General features: G+C 42.5%; 1 protein-coding gene across 8 annotated transcripts; it reads right to left on the bottom strand.

The window, feature by feature from the left end:
* Nucleotides 1-19,831, bottom strand: Cnep1r1 (CTD nuclear envelope phosphatase 1 regulatory subunit 1). 8 transcript variants are annotated; one of them, XM_004664844.2, is made up of 6 exons: nucleotides 19,724-19,831; nucleotides 18,779-18,850; nucleotides 15,019-15,092; nucleotides 11,282-11,391; nucleotides 10,537-10,591; nucleotides 1-1,341 (listed from the first exon to the last, which is right to left on the bottom strand). In XM_004664844.2, exons 1-6 carry the CDS (start codon nucleotides 19,746-19,748, stop codon nucleotides 1,300-1,302), a joined length of 378 nt encoding a protein of 125 aa, XP_004664901.1. In that variant the 5' UTR covers nucleotides 19,749-19,831; the 3' UTR covers nucleotides 1-1,299. The 8 variants fall into 8 exon arrangements, with proteins under 8 accessions (XP_004664901.1, XP_044996315.1, XP_044996327.1 ...); XM_045140380.1 differs by lacking the exon at nucleotides 19,724-19,831 and adding an exon at nucleotides 18,943-19,087; XM_045140392.1 differs by lacking the exon at nucleotides 19,724-19,831 and adding an exon at nucleotides 18,943-19,087 and having other exon boundaries at nucleotides 1-811.
* Between the last annotated feature and the right edge of the window lie 1,350 nt (nucleotides 19,832-21,181).

Raw genomic sequence — 21,181 nt, 5'->3', positions numbered from 1 at the left:
TTACTAGTTATATATAAAGTATTTATTTTTATGCACATATTTACCTACAAAATTTACAGGAAACAAAACAAAGCAGAATATATAGAATGCCCTCTGAAGACTTCTTAGGAGCAGAGAGGGCTTTATTGCTGCAGGTCAAAGAACACAAGTCTATACATGTGAAAGCCAAGATGAATAACTGTAGGTTTATTAAAAAAGAGTTTGTCCTATTATCGAAATTTCAGCTTTATGTCAAATGAAATTTAAAAGATTTCTCATGAAATAATTTAAACCTTTTCAAAATCTAATAAACAGGTTAAAGGCACCTCCAGTACTTTAAAATATTTACAGCGATCCCAATAGTTTTAATTTTTAGGGTTATTATAGTACACGTGGCTGTTCTGCATACACAGTATGTCATGAACACTCTAACAGAACACTCTCTAACAGTGAGAACTGCAGGCTCTAGTTTGTGGCACGGCTCCCGCGTTACTGGTTCTAGAGTGGGACCATCAGTCACACCAGGGCAGTACTAGCGTAACAGCATGTCTACCACAGCATAAGATCCAATTACCTACACAATGACTGTCAAATTCCCAGATAATACATAATTTAAACTTGTACATTCAGAAGACTTTGGGGTGTTTTAAAAATTCTATAAAAACATATAAAGTAATTTAGTGTTAAATGAAGGCAGTGAACTGAAAATTACCACAATAGTTGCTGGAATTCAGTATCTGGTGCAACAAAAACTTGCTTGTCAAAACATCTATAATTTCTTCAACATAATGGAGATGAGTTTTGCTCAGTCTAAGTGGGATTTCATATTTTCCTGCAGTACAATGAAAAGAGGAGTTAATGATGAAAGGCACACATCATAGCCAGTTTTAAGGAGCTGTGGATGCCAAGCAGATGTTCCAGAAATACTGGTGCAGGAAAACAAAGTCCACACATTTTCCTCTTGGTTTAACATTGGCATTGATTTGCTATTTACAGTAGTTTGCAAAAATACATTATAAAAACTGGATGAGGTTTGGTTTCTAAGTTTGACTTAGTAATATACAACATACTTCATCTGCAAAGACCGCTGCAGAGCTGAAGTCCTAAAGTGACACTAATACTGAACAGGGCAATCCAAGGTTCCGGAGCGCTGAGCACTCAGTCATCATCACCGAGATCATCTGGGGAAATATTGCACACTTCTCGTCAGTTGTTAGAACCTTCACATATCTAACTCCAAAAGAACCCTTTATGGCTTTTTTGTTGTGTCACTTATTTGAAGGAAATGGTTTTAGGTCCTCTAATAGTGAGTGCCGACTGTCATTGAACATGAGGCCTAGGTTTCAAAATTAGTTTTCCTGTCTGCAAAAAAAAAAAATAAATAAATAAAATTTCAATATACAGTTCTATTGAAAATACCACCACATATTTACAAACTTTTAAGGGCATTTGAAGGAATAAGAAATTTGCTTGTACTTAGTCAAGACTAAAAAAGAGTAATAGTTGGGCCAGGCATGGTGGCACACATGCTTTTAATCCCAGCACTTGGGAGGCAGAGGCAGGAGGACTGCCTCAAGTTCAAGGTCACCCTGTGACTACACTGTGAATTCCAGGTCAGCCTGGACTAGAGTGAAACCCTACCTTGAAAAACCAAAAAAATAAGGTAATACTTGTATTTCAAGGTTTCTTTTATGTCAACTGCATTTGTTATTACCTTTAATACATGCACACACAGTTAGGAGCGCAACTCAGTGGCACAGCAGGCAAGAGGTCCTGGGTTCAATGTGAAGCACAACACACATAACTTTATTTATTGTTTTATTTTATGTGAAATGGGGGGAGCACTAGAGCCTAGCCAAACTCCAGACACTTTGTGCATCTGGCTTTACATAGGTACTGGAGAACTGAACCCAGACCATCAGGCTTTGCAAGCAAGTGCCTTTAACTGCTGAGCCATCTCCCCAGCCCACACACTTTATTTAAATTCCATTCCCTTGAACTACCTAAATCTTAGCCAGTTAATACTCTGAGTAGTACACACACACACGTGTTTATTTGAATTACATGTCCCCTAACTTCTTAGAAATCAGCCAATTAATATATTAGATAAAGCCGGGTGTGGTGACCCACCTTCATAGTTTGTAATCCCAGCTCTTGGGATGTGGAAGCTATGGAGGCAGAAGACAGGAGTTCAAGGCATCCCTGGCTATATAGCAAGTTTGTAGCCACATACATGAGACCCTCTCTGGAGAAACCAGAGGAAGGGCTGGAGGTATAGCTCAGTGGTGATGTCCTTGCCTAGCATGTATTGAAACCCTGGGTTTGATCCCCACTACCAACAAAAAAAAATAAAATAAGCCAACGTGGTGACACACAGCAGAGGTAGGAGGGTCGCCATGAGCTCAAGGCCACCCTGAGACTACATAGTGAATCCCAGGTCAGCCTGAGCCAGAGTGAGACCCTACCTTGAAAAACCAAAACAGTTAAAAAATAAAATAAACTGTGCATGGTATGCATACCTTTAATCCCAGCACTCAGGAGGCAGAGGTAGGAGGATCACTGTGAGTTCAAGGAACTCCAGGTCAGCCTGAACTAGAGTAAGAACCTACCTTGAAAAGTCAAGAAAAATAAAAGAAAATAAGCAAATAAGGCCAGAGAGATGGCTCAGAGGTAAAGGCATTTGCTTGCAAAGCCTATGGCCCAGGTTCAATACCCAAGTATCCACATAAAGCCAGATGCACAAAGGTGCATGTATCTAGAGTTTGTTTATATTGGCAGGAGGCCTTGGCACGCCCATACTCTGTGTCTGCCTCTTTTTGTCTCAAATAAATAAAGTATTTTTTAAAATATTTTTATTTTATTTGAGAGAATGGGCACACCAGGGCCTTCAGTCCCTGCAAACAAACTCCAGATGCATGCACCACTATGTGCATCTGGTTTATGTAGGTACTGGGGAATTGAACCTGGGTCCTTAGGCTTCAGAGATACATGCCTTAACTGCTAAGCCATTTCTCCAGCCCAGTGAAGTATTTTTAAAAAATAAGTAAATAAAATAAACTTTTTTTCTGAACTTTATAATTTGTGTTCCTTATAACTAAGTTTATAATGCATAAAACTATTCATTTGGACTAGGTGGCTGAGTTTTGAGGCCAGTCTGCAGGAAACTAGTCAGTAGGAAAGATGTTCACAGAAGTATTATTAACACTCGCATTAAATATTTACTAAGCACCTTCTATGTGGTGCCTACTCTGTGCCAGGTATGCACATGGTGGCGCATGCATGAATCTAAGTTCCAGTGGAAAACAGACTACAAAGAAACATCTACCTGACAGGAGGTTAAATTACAATGTATCTACAATGGCCACAATTCAACTGAACACAATGGAAGACTTGAAATTAGAGAATGCAGGTAAAGAAAAAAGAGCAGGACCTTGAACATGCTTAATTGCCAATAATCACTCTCCCCGTTCTACTCTGGATTTTATTATTATTTTTTAAGATTTTATTTTTATTTATTTGATTCAGAGAGAGATGGGTGGGGGATGGGCATAACAGGGCTCCCAGCCACTGCAAACAACTCCAGATGCATGCGCCACCATGTGCATATGGCTTAGGTGGGACCTAGAGAATCAAACCTGGGTCCTTAGGCTTCACAAACACATGCCTTAACCACGAAGCCATCTCTTCAGCCCCTGATTTATTTTTTTAAGTACTAAAGTTGAGTCAAAGAATAAAAAGTTTGGAAAATCAGTTAATATCTTCCTTTAAGATGTCAATGGGAATAAACAAAATATAAAACATCTTTGGCTGGTGAGATTTCTGTTGTTTCTGATTTAAATTTTTCTTTAGATAAAAAAGGTCAGTCTGGCTGGGTATGGTGGTGTACACCTTTAAACCCAGAGGTAGGAGGACTGCCATGAGTTCAAGGCCACCCTGAGACTACATAGTGAATTCCAGGTCAGTCTGAGCTAGAGTGAGACCCTACCTCAAAAATAAAAAAAAAGTCAATCTGTGGTTACTTTTTTATTGCATTTTAATTAAGGCATTTAATTTTTGACAATTCCTTGAGACCTTGGATATAAATTTCTTCATTATTTTTTTTTTGCGGGGGGTGTTTTTCCAGGTAAGGCCTTGCATTCATTATGTAGTCTCAGGCTGGCCTCAAACTACCTCTGCCTCCCAAATACTGGGATTAAAGGTGTGCATCACCACCCTGGGCTCAACCCTCCTACCTCAGCCAGTGCTGGGATTAAAGGTGTGCATAGCCACATATATTCCCCTATTTTACTGAAGTATAGTTTATATGCTAACCAAGTGCTTAAATCTTGGGCTCAGTGGTAGAACACTTGCCTACAGTGTTCCACTCGCATTTAATACAAAGTGGTAGTTCAGTTGGGCGCAGTAGTACTCCTAGCACTTGAGAGACTGAAGCAGGAAGACTGAGTCTGGTTAGCCAAGGCTGCATACTGAGTCACAGGCAAACTTGAATTACCCAGTGAACTCCTGCCTTAAAACAAACTAACAAAAATGGGTGTTTAATGTGCTGGAGTATTCACAGGTAAAACAGATTGCTTGGGGCTTGTTTCACATGAGTCCATTAGGACTCAGGTATGTTGGTGCACACCCGTAACACCAGCACTCAGGGGGCTGAGAACCCCTGAGTATGAGGGGCCAGCCTGGGCTCACACCAAATACCACTCCAGCCAGGGATAGATGGCAGAACCTGTCTCAAAAAAAATCAAAACCAGTCCAAATAAAACAAAATAAAAAAGACTAACTTATGATCCTCATGCCTTCGCCTTTCAAATGCTGGAACCATAGCTGTGTACCACTTCATGAAGCATAATTAACACTTTTGAAAATGGTGTTAAATTGAGCATGTTGTTTGATAATGCTGTGTTTTTAACGTCTAGGAGAGCTACCATGGATTTCTGAATTCCTACTTGACAGTCTATTTCACTATTCTTCTGTTGAAAAAAAGAAAAAAAAAGACATTTTCCATTCACTTTTTATTTAACTACTTCACAGGGTGCTACAATGAATAGTGTATTTGGTCCTTATGTTGCAAGCATGATAGGTGGACAACTGAATGGCTACATTGAGGCCTGAGATGTGTTACATTTTGTAATGAACAATGTTCTCTTTGGTTAGACTGAAAGAGCAGTGCATGGGTGGATCCATTCCACAATACTGAAAAGAGCAATGTCTTTAAATTTTGCCAGATTTGTAAAGCAAGTGGAAACTCATTGTTTGATTTGCATTTCCCTGATTATAAATGGGGCTGTCCAGTCTGATTAAAAATTTTTTTTCATTTTTATTTTATTTGAGAGCTACAGAGAAAGAGACAGAGAGAGAGAGAATGGGTGCACCAGGGTCTCCAGCCACTGCAAACAAACTCCAGATGCATGCGGCCCCTTGTGCATCTGGCTAACGTGGGTCCTGGGGAATCAAGCCTCGAACTGGAGTCCTTAGGCTTCACAGGCAAACGCTTAACTGCTAAGCCATCTCTCCAGCCCTGATCATTATTATTTTTTATTTGACAGAGAAAGAGGGAAGAGAGAAAATGGGCACGGCAGGGCCTCCAGCCACTGCAAACGAACTCCAGACATGTGCGTCCCCTTGTGCACCTGGCTAACGTGGGTCCTGGGGAAATCAAACCTGGGTCCTTTGTCTTTGCAGGCAAATGTCTTAACTGCTAAGCCATCCCTCCAGCCCCAGTCTGATGTTTTTCAGAGCTGGGATCTTACTGACACGTTCCTGGCCCTGAACTCCTACCTCAGCCTTGTGAGTAGCAGAGCATATATACCACCAGGCTTGGTTTTGTCTCCAGTCTTTATATATACTTATTGGCTATATGTATTTCCTTTTGTGGTATGATTTTTTTTTTTTTTGAAGTAAGGTAAGGTGTAGGCCAGACTGACCTGGAATTCCAATATATATTTTCAGGGTGGCCTCAAACTTATTGAAATCCTCCTGCCTCTGCCTCCCAAGTGCTGGGATTAAAGGTATGCACTACCATGCTTGGCATTTTTTTCCATTTTTAAATTTAATTTTTAATTTTTTTCATGGTGCTGGGGATTAAACTCAGGGCTTCCTACATGTTAGCCGCGTTCTACCACTAAGCTATATCCTAGTTCTTAACATTTTCTTTTTACTCTTTATTCTAATTTTATATAATAGGCATTACTTATATTTAATGGCTTTTAAAACATATTTACTTATCTGCAAGGAAGGAGAGAGAGAATGGGTACATCAGTGCATTTTGCCACGCAAATGAACTCCAGATGCATGCACCACTTTGTACATCTGGCTTTATGTGGGTGCTGGGGAACTGAATTCAAGCTGCCAGGCTTTGGAAGCCACTGAACCATCTCTCCAGCATTCTTTAGTGTTTTTTTAATTGAAGGTACAATACTTGGATAAATAAGTGAATCAAAATACAATCAAGGTTATGAGATACTTTTTTTTTTTTTTTTTGGTTTTGCGAGGTAGGGTCTCACTCTAGCCCAGGCTGACCTGGAATTCACTATGGAGTCTCAGGGTGGCTTTGAACTCACGACAATCCTCCTACCTCTGCCTCCCCAGTGCTGGGATTAAAGGCGTGCGCTACCACACCCAGCTGAGATACTTTTTTCTTTTTTTTAATATAAATGCTTTACTTATTTGCAAGCAAAAAGAAACAGAGAGGGCTGGAGAGATGGCGTAGCGGTTAAGCGCTTGCCTGTGAAGCCTAAGGACCCCGGTTCAAGGCTCGGTTCCACAGGTCCCACGTTAGCCAGATGCACAAGGGGGCGCACACGTCTGGAGTTCGTTTGCAGAGGCTGGAAGCCCTGGCGCGCCCATTCTCTCTCTCTCCCTCTATCTGTCTTTCTCTCTGTGTCTGTCGCTCTCAAATAAATAAATAAATAAAAATAAAAAAAAAAAAAGAAACAGAGAGAATGGGCACCCCAGGGACCCCAGCCACTGCAAACAAACTCCAGATGTATGTGCCACCTTGTGCACCTGGCATTATGTGGGCACTGGGGAATCAAACCCAGGTTGTAGGCAAGCGCCTTAACTGCCGAGCCATCTGTCTAGCTCAAGTTGTTCTTGCAGAGAGTTCTTCTAGTAGTCCATATTGTCGACACATGTGCATAAGGAAAGCCTTTGATGTTGTTCTTGTCCCATCACCTCTGGCTCCACTCTGCTCTTAGTCTGGCGGAAGCTCTGGCTTCTTTCACACTGCCTTTGATTCTGCACGCACAGAGCTGACCACGAACACCACCAGGCCATCTGCCTTGTGCTGACCAACAGAGTGCTAGGTAGGAAGAGAACAATTTACACAGAGAAAAGTTGAGCTGTACACATTTCCTCATGGACTGAGGGGCTGCATTGCTGGTTGAGAATTAAACATGGCATTTATGCTGCTTTAAGTGATCTAATCTTGCAAAATTCTTGTTGCACTTCATGCAGAAGTAAGGTCGTTCCCTGCTGTGCCTTTTCTTGTGTCTGTTGAGCTCATCTGAGTGGGCGAATTTCCAGGTGCACCCTATCTCACTGCATACATAGGGCTTCTCCCGTGTGTTTGCGCTTATGAACCTGGAGGTGGGAAGACTTGGCGTAAGATTTCCCACAGTTCTCATATGTGCAGACATAGGGCTTCAATGTACTGGATTTCTGTGGGAACTTCTGGCTCTTGGTCTTCAGCATCTGCTTTCCTGGGAGATGTCCATAGTTGTCCATAGAGAAACTTGACAGCTGTCCTTGGGCCAGTGGGGAAACATATAAAATTTCTGTATTCATGGTTTGGCCCCCATAGTGGGTCTGGTTTTTAACAAAGGTCATCATCTGGTCTTTATTGAGTGTTTGGTCAGTATTAATAGTCATCGAACCTCCACAGAGGGTGTGGGCACCGCAGGGGATTGTTATTTGGCTCCCATAGAGGCTCTGGCCATTACTGGGGGTCGTCATCTGCTCCATATAGAGGGTCTGATCATCACTGATGGTTGTCATCTGGTCCCCATAGAAGATCTGGCCACCATTGCCAGTTGTCATATGGCCTCCATAGAAGGCCTGGCTACAACTTGGGGTTGTCATCTGGCCCCCGTAGAGGGCCTGCCCAGCACTGGGAGTTGACATCTGGCCTCTGTAGAGTGTCTGGCCATAACTGGGCATTATCATCTGGACCTCATAGAGGACATGGTTATCAGTGGGGGTTGTCATCTGACCCCCATATAAGGTCTGGCCACGGTTGGGAGGAATTTTATATTTCTCAAATGTGTTCTGATGGCCATAAGCGGTCATCCCGTGGAAACCTTCACAAGCTCCTGGCTGGCCTCCACAGTCAGGCTGACGTTCACTGGGCGTCTTCAGTTGCCTCCCACCCAGGCCGTGACTGGAGTTCATCTCCAGTCTCTGTGTCACTTCAGGTCTTCATGTGGCTCCCTTCGTGGGAGTGTGTCACCATGCTGTCAGTGACTGTTGTCTTCTGGCAATCAGCGAGCACTGCCTTGAGGGTGTCATTGATGGTGGCCCAATAAACTGCTGAAGCTTCACTTGCATCTGAAGACTCATCTTGCTGGGTCATAGGTACAGTCTCACTTAGTTGTCCAAGGGTTTTACCAGGGCCCCTGTTAGCATTCTGGATGACAACCACCCCAGGGACGTTCGATGATTCAGAAGTCATCCCTTCAGGCCTCCCAGGAGACACTGCCTGGCTCTAAGTTGACTCAGGTTGGCTGCCCTCCACATGGGCAGTGAGGGGCCTACAGGGCTATGCCTCTGCCCCAGCTGTGTTTTGTGCCTGGCTGAAAGGTAGATCAGAATAGTCCCTGAGAAAAGCCTCAATGCTCTCAATCATTTGGAGGAAGCGATTCATCTTTTTGCTGAACTGGTTTGGATCCCCAATTGTGAAGCCAACAGTAGATTGAGATGGAAGATCCAAGGCCTGTGCGCTCTGGGAACAGGCAGCCTCGGGAACAGCAGACTGATCGCAAGTCTGGACTGGGAGAAACTCCTGAGATACTCTTTTAATACACTGGCACATTCATCTACTGTTTAAAACAGTGAAACCTGAGTGTGGTAGCGCATGCCTTTAATCCCAGCACTTAGGAGGCAGAAGTAGGAGACCTGCTATGAGTTCTAGGGCAGCCTGAGACTACATAGTGAATTCCAGGTCAGCCTGGGCTAGAGCAAGACCCTACTTCAATCCCCCCCCCAATAAATAATAATAATAAACCACAGTGGAGCCAGGTGTGTTGGCCCATGTTTATGATCCTTGGAGTTCAAGGTCACTTTTGGCTACATAGTGAGTCTAAGGAAAGCCTGGGTTTTATCAGAAAAAGAAAACAAGCCTTAATAGGTTAATATATCTATAGTACACAAATTAATCTATGCCTTATACAGTAATATATACAGAAAACAAGAGAAATAATTTATAAAATCAGTATCTACTGAACCATTTTTGGCCAATGATAGCCATATTTTATTGAATTTTAAAATGTCATGATGTCATTAAGAAAGATTACATTCTTGTTAAATTGAACTGCAGGGTTGAGAAGATAGCTCAGTCAGTAAAGTGCATGCCTTGCGAACATGAGGACTCAAGTTCAATCCCCAGAACCCACCTAAAAATTACAGGTGTGGTATGTACTTGTAACTCCAAGTGCTGGGGAGACAGAGATGAGGGAATCCCTGCTGCTTACTGGCCAGCCAGTCTACCTAATTGGTAAGTTCCAGGCCAATGAGAAACCGTCTCAAAGAGGTGATTGGCATTCCTGAGGACTGATACTCAATGTTGTCCTCTGGCCTCTACAAGTATGCATGTACACACGCACAAACACATCTTCTCTCCAAAAAAATTACATGGGGCATAGTGATGCATGCCTGTATTCACAGCAATCAGGAGGCCAGAGACTAGACTCAATGCTGCAAGACATATTCTCTCACCATTAATTGCATAAAGATTGCTTACTGTTTAAAATGTCTGTTTCTTTCATACATGGTGTCACCATATAGCTCAGGTTGTCCTAGAATGGTTATATAGCCCAGGTTGGCCTCAAACTCTTCGTTTTTTCTCTTGAGACAGTCTGATATAGCACATGCTAACCTTCACTTCCCCTGTGTAGCTGAGGATGACCTTGAACTTCTGATCCTGCCTCCACCTTGCCTGTGCTTCTGAGATTATTGTTGTGCACCACCAGACCAGTTTGCGGACCAAACCCAGAAGTTCATTTATGATAAAGCATTCTACCAACTGAGCTACAACCCCAGCCAATGGTCTCAAACTCTTGATCCATACACCTCAGCTTCCAAGTACTTTGATGACAGGTGTTTGTCACCATGCCTTACTCAAATGTCTGTTTTCCTACAACTAAGCACTTCAGTGCTTTTACTCATGCCTGTAATCTGCCCTCTCACCCCTGCTGTTCCCCCCACCCAAACAGGGTCTCATTATGAAGAAAAGGCTGGTCTCAAACTTGCATTGACTCTCCTGCCTCTGAAGTGTTAGGCTTATAGGTGTGAACCACCATGCCTGGCTACATGACAATCTAATGGAAAAAAAAAAAAAAAACTTACATCATCACAAGACATATTGTATTCTGCTAATACCGTTCGACATCGAGCAGCTATACTGATTAAATGTGGTTAAAGGAAAATTCTCAATACAAAAGCTTCTGTTGTGGCTTAGATACAAAATGTGCCCCCAAAGGCTCACGTGATAAAGGCTTGGTCCCCAGCTACTGGGATGATTGAATAATGAGCATTAATTTCATCAACCAATTCACTCACATATGCACTCATAGCTGAATGTCTTTTACAAGGTAGGGTCTAGTTCAAAAATTAGGTCATGGGCTAGAAGGGTACCTTTGAAGGGTGTGTCTTGTCCCTGAATCTCCCCCCCCCCCACCCCTGCTTCCTGCCATCACAAGATGAGCAGCTTTGCTCTAACCATTCACTCCCTGGTATGTACTTCTGTACCAGAGCCAGACAACCAAGGTCTGAACCTTTAAAATTATGAGCCAAGATAATTTTTTTTTGGTTTTTTTTTTTTGAGGTAGGGTCTCACTCTAGCCCAGGTTAACCTGGAATTCACTACATAGTCTCAGGGTGGCCTTGAACTCAAGGCAATCCTCTTACCTCTGCATCCCAAGTGCTGGGATTTAAGGCGTGCGCCACCACACCTGGCACGATAAATCTTTTTCTCAGGTACTTTGTCACAGGAATAGAAAATGACTAACATAGCTCTATTAACCCATTAGGTAACAGAGAAGGTGTGCTAGCTTAGTTCAGAGAATAAAATTCAACTCATCGCAAAGGATACATTGATGGTGCAACTACTCTCTTGTGGATTCCAGCAAAGAACAAGCCTATTAGCGTGATACAGCTAATAGTGAAAAATGGATGATTCCACAATGACGTGAAGAAGGACACCTGTGAAGGAAGAACATGGAACATACAGACGTTAGGATCTAGAACAATACCACTCCTACTCCCCTACTTACCCCTGCATATACCTTTGCAACGGTTTATCATTGTAAGTACAAGGATTTGACAGCTTCCAATAATTCTATTTCTTTATTGCCATTTTGTAAAAATAAAGTATACTTTATATCTTTGTAACAGCCAGACAATATAGCAACAGTGCATTCATTTCCAATACCTGAGCCATTATAAATTCATTTCTACAATCCAAAAAACAAATCTATAGGAGGCAGAGGCAGAAGGATCGCTATGAGTTCCAGGCCAGTCTGAGCCTACATACATAGTGAATTCCAGGTCAGCCTGGGCTAGAGCAAGATCCTAACTCCAAAAACAAAGCAAATCTATGCTGGGCATGGTGGCATACACCATTAATCCCATCCCAGCACTGGGAGGCAGAGGTAGGAGGATCTCTGTGAATTTGAGGCCACCCTGAGAATGCAGAGTGAATTCCAGGTCAGCCTGGGCTAGAATGAGACCCTACATTGAAACCCACCCCCCAATAAAAAGAAGTATTTTTTTAAAAGTTCCCTTAAGAGAATTGATAGGGCAAGTTCTGCATTCAGAACTTGGTCCCAATCTGATCTCCTCTCCTGCCCTCCCTGCACACAAATGCTACTTTCCCTGTCTGGCTAACTTCCACTCCAGCACTATCCATTCTTTCTCAAAGGAAAAAATGAACTTGGCTTTGAAGCTACTGAGATTTTGACAGCTACAGGATATTTAAGCAGGGAAAAAATGGTTAGTTGGGATCTGTAAAGAGCCAGAATTAAAGAGGAAGAAAAGGACCCTTTTAAAGCCCTGAGTAGAATGAAATGACAGTAGAAAACTGGGAAATCCATAATTCTCAGGATGTGTGGAGAGACAAGAGCCTAGGATCCACACCTGGAACAAGAGAGGGCACTAGAGTCAAATGGCTGGGAGCAGACAGACTGAGTGCAAGAAGTAAGCATGTGGGACATCTGAAAAATGGACTGGCAGCTAACAGACTCATGCTAGCATATCTCACAGAGAGATGTGCTGTGTTTTAGGACAGAGAACTAGACACACACATTTTAATCAGAGTAAAGCACCAAGCCTATGGTTCAGCAGGGCCAAATAAAACAGAGAAGCTAAAAACATGAGGGAAGTCCCCCAAAAGATGTGAGCGTGAAAAAAAAAATGCTTATTCTAGAGGACCATTTTGGTTGCATTGTGTTTGATTTTGTTTGTCTGTGTTTTGAGGTAGTGTCTGGCTCTAAGCTCAGGATGACCTGGAATTCATTATGTAGTCTCAGGGTGCCTCGAACTTACAGATGACCCTCAATCCTCATACCTCTACATCCTGAGTGCTGGGATTAAAGGTGTGTACCACCATGCCCAGCTGATTTTGTCTGAGACAGAATCTTGCTCTGTAGTCCAGGGTCACCTTGAAACAGCAATCCTCCTACCTCAGCCCCAATGCTTGTGCTACCATATTTGGCTTCAGAGAATTCCCACAAGCCACCTCTGTGGTCTACACAACATTAGCAGACCCAGTGCTTGATATTTTACAAGTTTTTTATTTAGTTAATCTTTGCACCCAGGCTGGTCTCCAACTTTCAATCCCTCTGCTTCAGCCTTCTACAGTGTCAGGACTATAGGCATGCACCACCAGGGCTGATTATGTTTTTATTTTAATTAGGTCAGTTGGTATTCACCTCCTTCCTTCCATGAACAATCAATGGCACCTCTATTGCAGTTTCCCTCTTCTCTCAAGCACCTGTGTCATGTTCCTTCTCTCCCTAGCTTTTGTATTGGTGACTCCTGCTTCATATACAATTGCTAGTTAAAACTCTCATCAGGTTTTGGGTTATTAAATACTGAAATAAAAAGAGCCAACCCTAAGGCAAATAGTCATATTCTCAACTCATTTAGAAATTTATATTAACTACATAGTTTTGGGCCTATTTCAAATTACATTTAATTCTGTGTTTTATTAAGATCTCAACTAGCTGAAATCAGCTTATATTTTTCCCAATTAGAAGTCAGACTCATTTCCCAAGATAGACCTTTTTCAATCTTCTTGCCAGCCTCCTCCCACCCTTCCCCTAAAGATGAGTACCAAGTACAGCCTTCAGATCAGATCTTTATAAATGAACACACAGGAGAGTTCCCTGTCTGCCATAAAACCCTTCTATTAACTCTACCACCAACCTCCCCTGTTTCCCATCCTCTTCTATCTCCCTCTCACTAGATAGGGAAACCACACACTACATGATGCCCTGACTATCTGAACGGCCATCTAGACTGGTGACAAAAGCCCATCAGGTTTTTCCTTTTGTATAATCTAAAAAGTTATTACTTAAAACTATAGAAAGCAGTCTACTTAATTACAGTTTAAAAGAGGAGAGCAGCATTTAAGATCTGAGTTATAACACTATGTCTTTCTAAACAGAACTGGCGCTGGGGAGATAGCTCCATGAATAACCCAGAATCCATGCAAAAAGAGCAGGTTGTGGTGGAGAATGCTTCTAATCCCAGCACTGGGGAGATGGAGACAGGCAGATCCCTGGGGCTAATGACTGGCCAGCCTAGCCTATGTGCTGAGTTTAAGGACAGTGAGAAACCCTATCTCAAAAGGAGCAATGTTACATGAGGAAAAACACTCAGGTTGTGACCTGGCCTCCATACACATACACACTTACACATGTATGTGAGCCTGCAAAAACACATGCACATGCATGCACATGTGCATGCGGACACACACTAAACAGAACTGGGGGGAAGAGTTCCCTGAAAAACTGGAGACTTCTCTAATATAAAAAAGATTGAGCTTAAAACTAAGGCACTAGTAGAAAGAGGTAGGAATTTGAGAAACATTTTACTGGTTTTCATCAAAGAACGCTTCAAGAGCTAACATTGTGAAATGTGTTATCGCATTTGCTATGGGGATGTTCTTGCACAGTGCCCAATGGGAGACCTCCCAGCATTTCCTATATTAAACTCCAGGCAGGGAATCTGTAGTGATAAACACTGAGAAAGAAAAGCTTTGTTAATTCAAGAAATGGATGTGTTCTCCTCAAAGAACACATGAACTGTGATTCCACTGATAGGTAACTTAGGGATCAATTTATAACTCTGGGACTCTGTCAACTTTGCTGGGACACACTGCCTATATACCGGGGACTTGGTTTCCTTCTTGACACTGACCATCTGATCTAATCTGGTTTCTGTCACACTTATAATTGTCACATAAGTTTTCTATAAAGTCATCTCAAATGTTTCATGGGATGCAGAAAGGAATTAATAGATAATTAATTGAAGAAAATGCTATTTTACAGTTTTTGAAAGCTGGCACCAATGACACTACATGAACAAGACAGAAGGAAAGGAATGCTCACATGGAAACAGTTAAATTCAGAAATGAATTGAGTAACATAAATGAAGCAATATTTTAGACTTTTTTCCCTTATGAATACAGAGCAAATTGTTAATATAATGATCAATACTACCAATAGCAGTTACAGGCAGCATTGTGTAACACTTTACAATGAACAAAGCACTGTAACACCCAGTATCTCTTTTAATTTACTATAGACTTTAAAACAAAACTTCTACCTTTTGTGTCTCAGGATCTATTAGCCAGTTCCAGGCACCAGTAGCTGTACAGACAGATACCACTATAAGAAGCACTGATGAAAGATAAACATGAAATTAGTAAGCAAATACACTCGCCATATGTGACAGTACCACCACCACTTCCTAGTAAAGACAGCCACAGAACACAGCACTTTATTAAGTGAAAAATGTACTGACTGGACTCAAGACTTGTCCCAAGACCTTGGGGAATTCTCTTAAACATTCTCAACTCTGATAACAGAGATGGCATTGACTCTTGTTAGAATTTATGAAAATGAAGATTAGTGTGATTAAAACCCAAGAAATCAGAAAGGTAAAATGTCAATATAAGATCTTGTGTCACAAAATTTTCACTGTTGTTTTGGCCTGGTTTTACAGATCTTGTAAACTCAAATGGGGGGAGGGAGCCTTTTATTGTCTAACGTCAATAAAGCATACTTTTAAAAAATTTTCTGCACATACTGCAGTCCTGTGAGTTTTCACTTAAGGACCCTGCCATACAGATTGTCTGCTGCTAGCTTCAACTAAGTAAGTGTTAACAAGTGTGGAGTCACCATCAAACAGATCAATCACTATCAGTTTCTTTAAAAAAATTTTTTATTGAGCCAGGTATGGTGGTATACACCTTTAATCCCAGCACTTGGGAGGCTGAAATAGGAAGACCGCTGTGAGTTTGAGGCCAGCCTGAGACTACATAGTGAATCCCAGGTCAGCCTGGGCTAGAGCGAGACCCTACCATGGGGAAAAAATATTTGTGTGCATGCATGCGTGTGTGTATGGGTATACCAGGGCCTCTTGCTGCTGCAAGCTTTAGATATTTTTTGTGTCCAGCTTACATGAGTGGCTCTGGAATTAAACCCAGGCCAGCAGGCTTTGAAAGCAAGTGCCTTTAACCACTGGGTCACCTTCCCAGCCCCACTATCAGCTTAAGGAACTTAAAAGAAAAGCCAGGGTAGAAAGGACTAGTAGAACCTGGTAAGGGTTTATTTTTACCCTCCGCCCCCACTAACATATATATTTTAAATTCTAAATAGATCACAAATGAATGGTATTACCCAAAACAGAGGCAGTTATCATCACAACCTAGTTAATATTCTATTTCATTTTTATTCATTTTTAATTTTTAAATTTATTTTTATTCAAGATAGAGAGAGGGGGAGAGAGAAAGACGGAGTATGGGCACACCAGGGACTCTAGCCACTGCGAACAAACTCCAGACGCATGTACTAACTTGTGCATCTGGCTTACATGGGACCTGGAGAATTGAACCTGGGTCCTTAGCGTTTAGAGGCAAATGCTTTAAGCACAAGTCATCTTTACAGTCCCCTCACTTTTTTTTTTTAGGTAGACTCTCACTCTAGCCCAGGCTGACCTGGAATTTACAATGTAGTCTCAGGGTAGCCTCAAACTCACGGCAATCCTCCAACCTCTGCCACCCAAGTGCTGGGATCGAAGGCATGTGCCACCACGCCCAGCTACAACCTAGCTAATACTCTAGAGTGAGGATGGTTTCTTGTCTTTCAGTTAGGATGAATATATTTTCAAGTATGGGAACCAAGTTTCAAAGAGCATTAGGAAGATAGTAAAAGCCCTAATCTACAATTCCTGGCAAAACAGGTGTATCAGACAATAATAGTAATAATAATAATTTTAGGATTTAATAACAGAACCAACATACACAGTATTACAATTTGTTTTTTTTTTTAATTTTTATTTATTTGCAGATGTATTTATATGGGAACACCAAGGCCTCTTGCCACTGCAGATGAATGTTGAAAGCTTTGCACCCTGCTTCTGTGGATGGCTTGGGGGCTGAACGCCAGGCTAGAAGTCTTTGCAAACAAGTGCTTTAATACTGAGCCATCTTCCCAGCCCTCATTAGTAGTTTTAAAACATGAAGAAACATCAACACTAGAGAGGACGTCATATACATGCTTTTACTTGATTATGTACTAGCTAAGTTGATGGTACTGGTATGACACAGAAGGAAAGTGTGTTTATTGTTTGATGGTTTATAAGACAAGGCAATTATACCCACTTAAAGGGTTTATAAGGCAATTATATCCACTTAAAGGGTTTTAAAGCAACAGTAATGCAAATGTTGGAGGAGTCATTTCTAGGTAAACTAGGATGACAAAATCACTATTTGAGAACTCTGGCCTATCAAAATTCTCACAGAATATGATTATAACTTAACAAAAAGACCTAATAAAATTAAAAGCTAGAGAAAGACCTCTAACTTCAGTAGTACTCTTTTGATCCCACAAACTGAGTCACATCCTGAAATATGTCTGCTCATGTGCTGCACATGTAGTTCAGTGGTTAGAGGGCTGGCCTAGCATGCATGAAACCCTGCACTTGATTTCAGGCACTGAGGACAAAGTCAAATCTCAGCCATCCGTGTTTCTGAGACTGGGGTCATGCACCTGCAGTGCTAGCCACTGGGGAGGCAGAAGGATCACTTGCGCCCAGGAGCTAGAGGCCAGCCGGAGAAACACAGCAAGATAACTATCCATAAAGATTCTTAAAATGTTAAATATGATTTTCTTTGAACCTATAGCTGTGTAAGTGCTACGCACATGGTCTACTACTGTTTTATACCCTCAAGACAACTTCCATAAACACAGACAATACACCATGATCATAATTCCCTCTCACTACCCTCCCTTTTCCTCCTGCCAACTCCCTCTCCACTAAATCCCTTCTTCAAAATTTGTTCTTCTTTTTTTTTCTTTTTTGGTTTTTCAAGGTAGGGTCTCACCCTAGTCTGGCTAGCTATATAGTCTCTGGGTGGCCTCAAACTCTTAGTGATGATCCACCTACCTCTGCCTCCCAAGTGCTGGGATTAAAGGCATGTACAACCATGCCCGGCAAAATTTGCTTTTTATTAACAGAAATTTTCTTCAATAGTTTGTGGGTCAATTATGCTTTGTCTTTGAATTTTTTTTTTTTTTTTTTTTTGGTTTTTCAAGGTAGGGTCTCACTGTAGCCCAAGCTGACCTGGAATTCACTATGTAGTCTCAGGGTGACCTTGAACTCACAGTGATCCTCCCGAGAAGTGCGGGTGCTGGGATTAAAGGTGTGCACCACCATGCCCAGCCTTTTTTTTTTTTTTTTTGGAAACATGGTCTTGCTATAGATCAGGCTCACCTGAAACTTCATCCTCTTGCCTCAGCCTCCCCAGTGCCAGGGTTATTGCCTGCATCAACAAGACCAACTAGTAGTCTATAGCCAAATGTAAAACTGCTAAACAGACTACAGAAGCTTTTAAAATTATTATTTAGTAAATCACTAAGCAAAAATAAACTAAAATATTTAACTTATCATTTTTTATGTGCATTACAGTACTTAAGGAAATATGTCTGTTCATGGAAAAATAAAATTTCAACTATACAAAATAGACTGCTCTTTTAGGGTAGACAGTTATCATTTCCTTTTAAGCATTTCTTTGCAAGGCATTTTTTACAGTTCTGACTTAATTTAAAAACTTGTCTACCCAAGGGCTGGAGATATACGGCTCAGAGGCACAACACTTGCCTGGCATGCATGAAGACCTGGGTTCAACTAGCATCACAAAATAATAAAACAAAAGGATGTTTAAAAGAAATTGTCCAAAGAGAGAAAACTTATGGTTTAATAAAGCATTTGTTAATCAAAAGTTTTAAGTCATTCATTTCTACTTAGGAATGAAATTACCAATTGTACTTTATTTTCCCTTAGAAAGCATTCGCAAACTTACTTCTCCACCGCCCAGTGGCAGGTTGCAAGCAATGAATATATTCAGTCAGTCTCCTCTCGAAAGCCTTGAGATCTAGGTAACAAAGATTTCGGTTCTCTCATTAGCCACTCTTATGTTAAAGAAGACATTTTAGATACTAACTGCTTTGGGTCTTATCAACTTACATGTGTCGCTGCGTTGCTTGTTGACCATGACAACTTTAAGCTCGTGACAGAAAACAGCGAGCTTTTTTTCTTAAGTCAAATTTCTGAAAACTGACTAGTCTTACTTTAAAAAAAAAAAAAAATTCAAACAATGGTGCGTGGAAACTCAACTTCCGCCAACGCCGAAAGTTAAGAACTTGGGGATGGGGGGGGGAAAGAGATGCAACCGTGCGGATCAAAATCCAGTTGCGTTCTAATTCCTTCGCAATCAAGAAACTTCCTACGAGAATATCCGAGCGCCGGGGGTCTGGGTTCCGGCTGGACCTCTCATCACGCACCAGTGGCTCCGCGGTCCGGTCTCCTTAGACTTCCGGACACAGATAACGGGTGTGTGCAGACGTCCCTCCGCCCCCTCGGCGGGACCACGGGTGACGGACGCCGGCAGCTGAGACAGGGGCGTCCCGAGCAGGGAGGGCATCACGTCCACCGCGGTGGTGCGGGGGGGGGGGCCGGTCGTTTTGGAAACTTTGAATGACCAAGAAGCATTTCCCAAGCCCGGCAGTTACCGGAAGCCAGAAAGAAATGAGGGGTACAGCTCGTGGGGCATGCAGAGAAAATAAGAATCTGTAAACTCGCAGCGCTACAGGACGCGAGTTGCAAGCGGCGGTGCACGAGCCGGGGCGTCTTGTCCAGCGGACGGGCAGGGATCCGCGGCCGGCGCGGGAGGGAGGGAGGGGCCCGGCCCCCATCCCTCCTCCGGCCGCGGCGGCCCCCGAGCCTCGGGAAGGGACAGCCACCCTACCTTCCGCCTGCTCCAGCGAGTTCATGTCGGGCGGCAGCTCCGGTCACCGCCGCGGCCCGGTCCGCATCGCAGCCACGGGTCCCCGCCCGCCAGCCCCGCAGCGCCAACTCCCACCTCTAACCGCTCCCTCCGTCCCTCCCCCGTCGCCCCGCCCCCTTTTCTAGAACCGCCGAACTCATTGGGTATCTTTACCACATCACTCAACTAAGACAGTTTTCTATTGGCTATCTTCCCACACTAGCCTCCGGGGCCTAGAGTTGGACGGTCAGCCGTAAGGGCCAAGAATGGCCCGCAGCCAGGCTGGCATCACGATGGCGCCGCCTCCTGCCTCGGGGAGGAACTGCAGTCTGCCCAAACCAGGCACTTCATTCATTTTTGTGTGCCTAATTTCCTGCTAAATTCTTTGGTTCTTTCAATAAGTGATTGACCGCCCACTACCTTCTCTGGGTTGTTAGCAAGTTGCTAGCAAGGGATACAGAGGTCCACAAGCTGTTCCTGCTCTCAAGGAACTAGAAGAAGTGAAATATGTATAAAACCCCAAATAATGGGTTATGAAATGAAATATAATTTCTTTGATTATGGTACTTCTTTCACAATATACCCAACCCCCTTAGGTAAGGAGTTCTCTCTGGTTATTTTCTTCTCATGTCCTCCTGAGTGCTAGCACGCCTGGTGTTTATAAATCATAAAGAATGCGCAGCTTAAACTCCAATAACTGCAACAAAACTGTATAAGGGATTGGCTGCATAGATACTTGATTGCAATGTCCTGCGTATTGCCTAGTGGTCATTCATTCAAGAAGTAGTTATTGCATGATATGCTAGGCACTGGATTTATTCAGAATGCAATTATGAGCAAGATAAGTTTCTTCCCTCAGAGTGGAGGAGTTACTGCAGGAAATAAGCGTGCAGATAAATTACTGGTTTCAGATAGGGGTAGTTCTATGAAAGAAGCAATGGGTGGTAAGATACATTGAAAGAAAGGAAGGTTAACAGAGTTGGAAGGGTTTCTATGGCAAAGGCATTTGAGCTGAGAACTCCAAGACGACAGAGAAGAATCCAGTTATGCATATACCAGGACTAAGAGGGTCTTGAGCAATACTGCCATATTTCCAGTATTGATAAGTTGTATAGTGCACTCATCTTCCCCCTTCCTCTTCCCACTTGTCAGCGAACTAATTGGCATATACTCTATTGCTTTACTTACTGGATACTGCAAAGTTTTCCATTTGACGACTCCTCTCTGCCTAAACCCTGTCCATGCATTATCTCATTTAAATTTCCAAGATAATTTTCTTGTTTGTTTGCTTAAGGTAGAGTTTTGCTTTGTTGTTTAAGATGGCCTTAAACTTGCTTATGCAGCTCAGGCTGACCTGGAACTGGCAATCTGTTTAAGCCTCTCAAATTCTGGGATTACAGGTGTGGGCCACAATTCCTGGCTCCAAGGTGATATATATAT

This window comes from Jaculus jaculus, chromosome 1 (assembly GCF_020740685.1).
Source record: "Jaculus jaculus isolate mJacJac1 chromosome 1, mJacJac1.mat.Y.cur, whole genome shotgun sequence".
Lineage (NCBI taxonomy): Eukaryota > Metazoa > Chordata > Mammalia > Rodentia > Dipodidae > Jaculus > Jaculus jaculus.
Note: the sequence above shows the minus strand (reverse complement) of the source record. Positions and strands in the feature narration are given on the sequence as shown.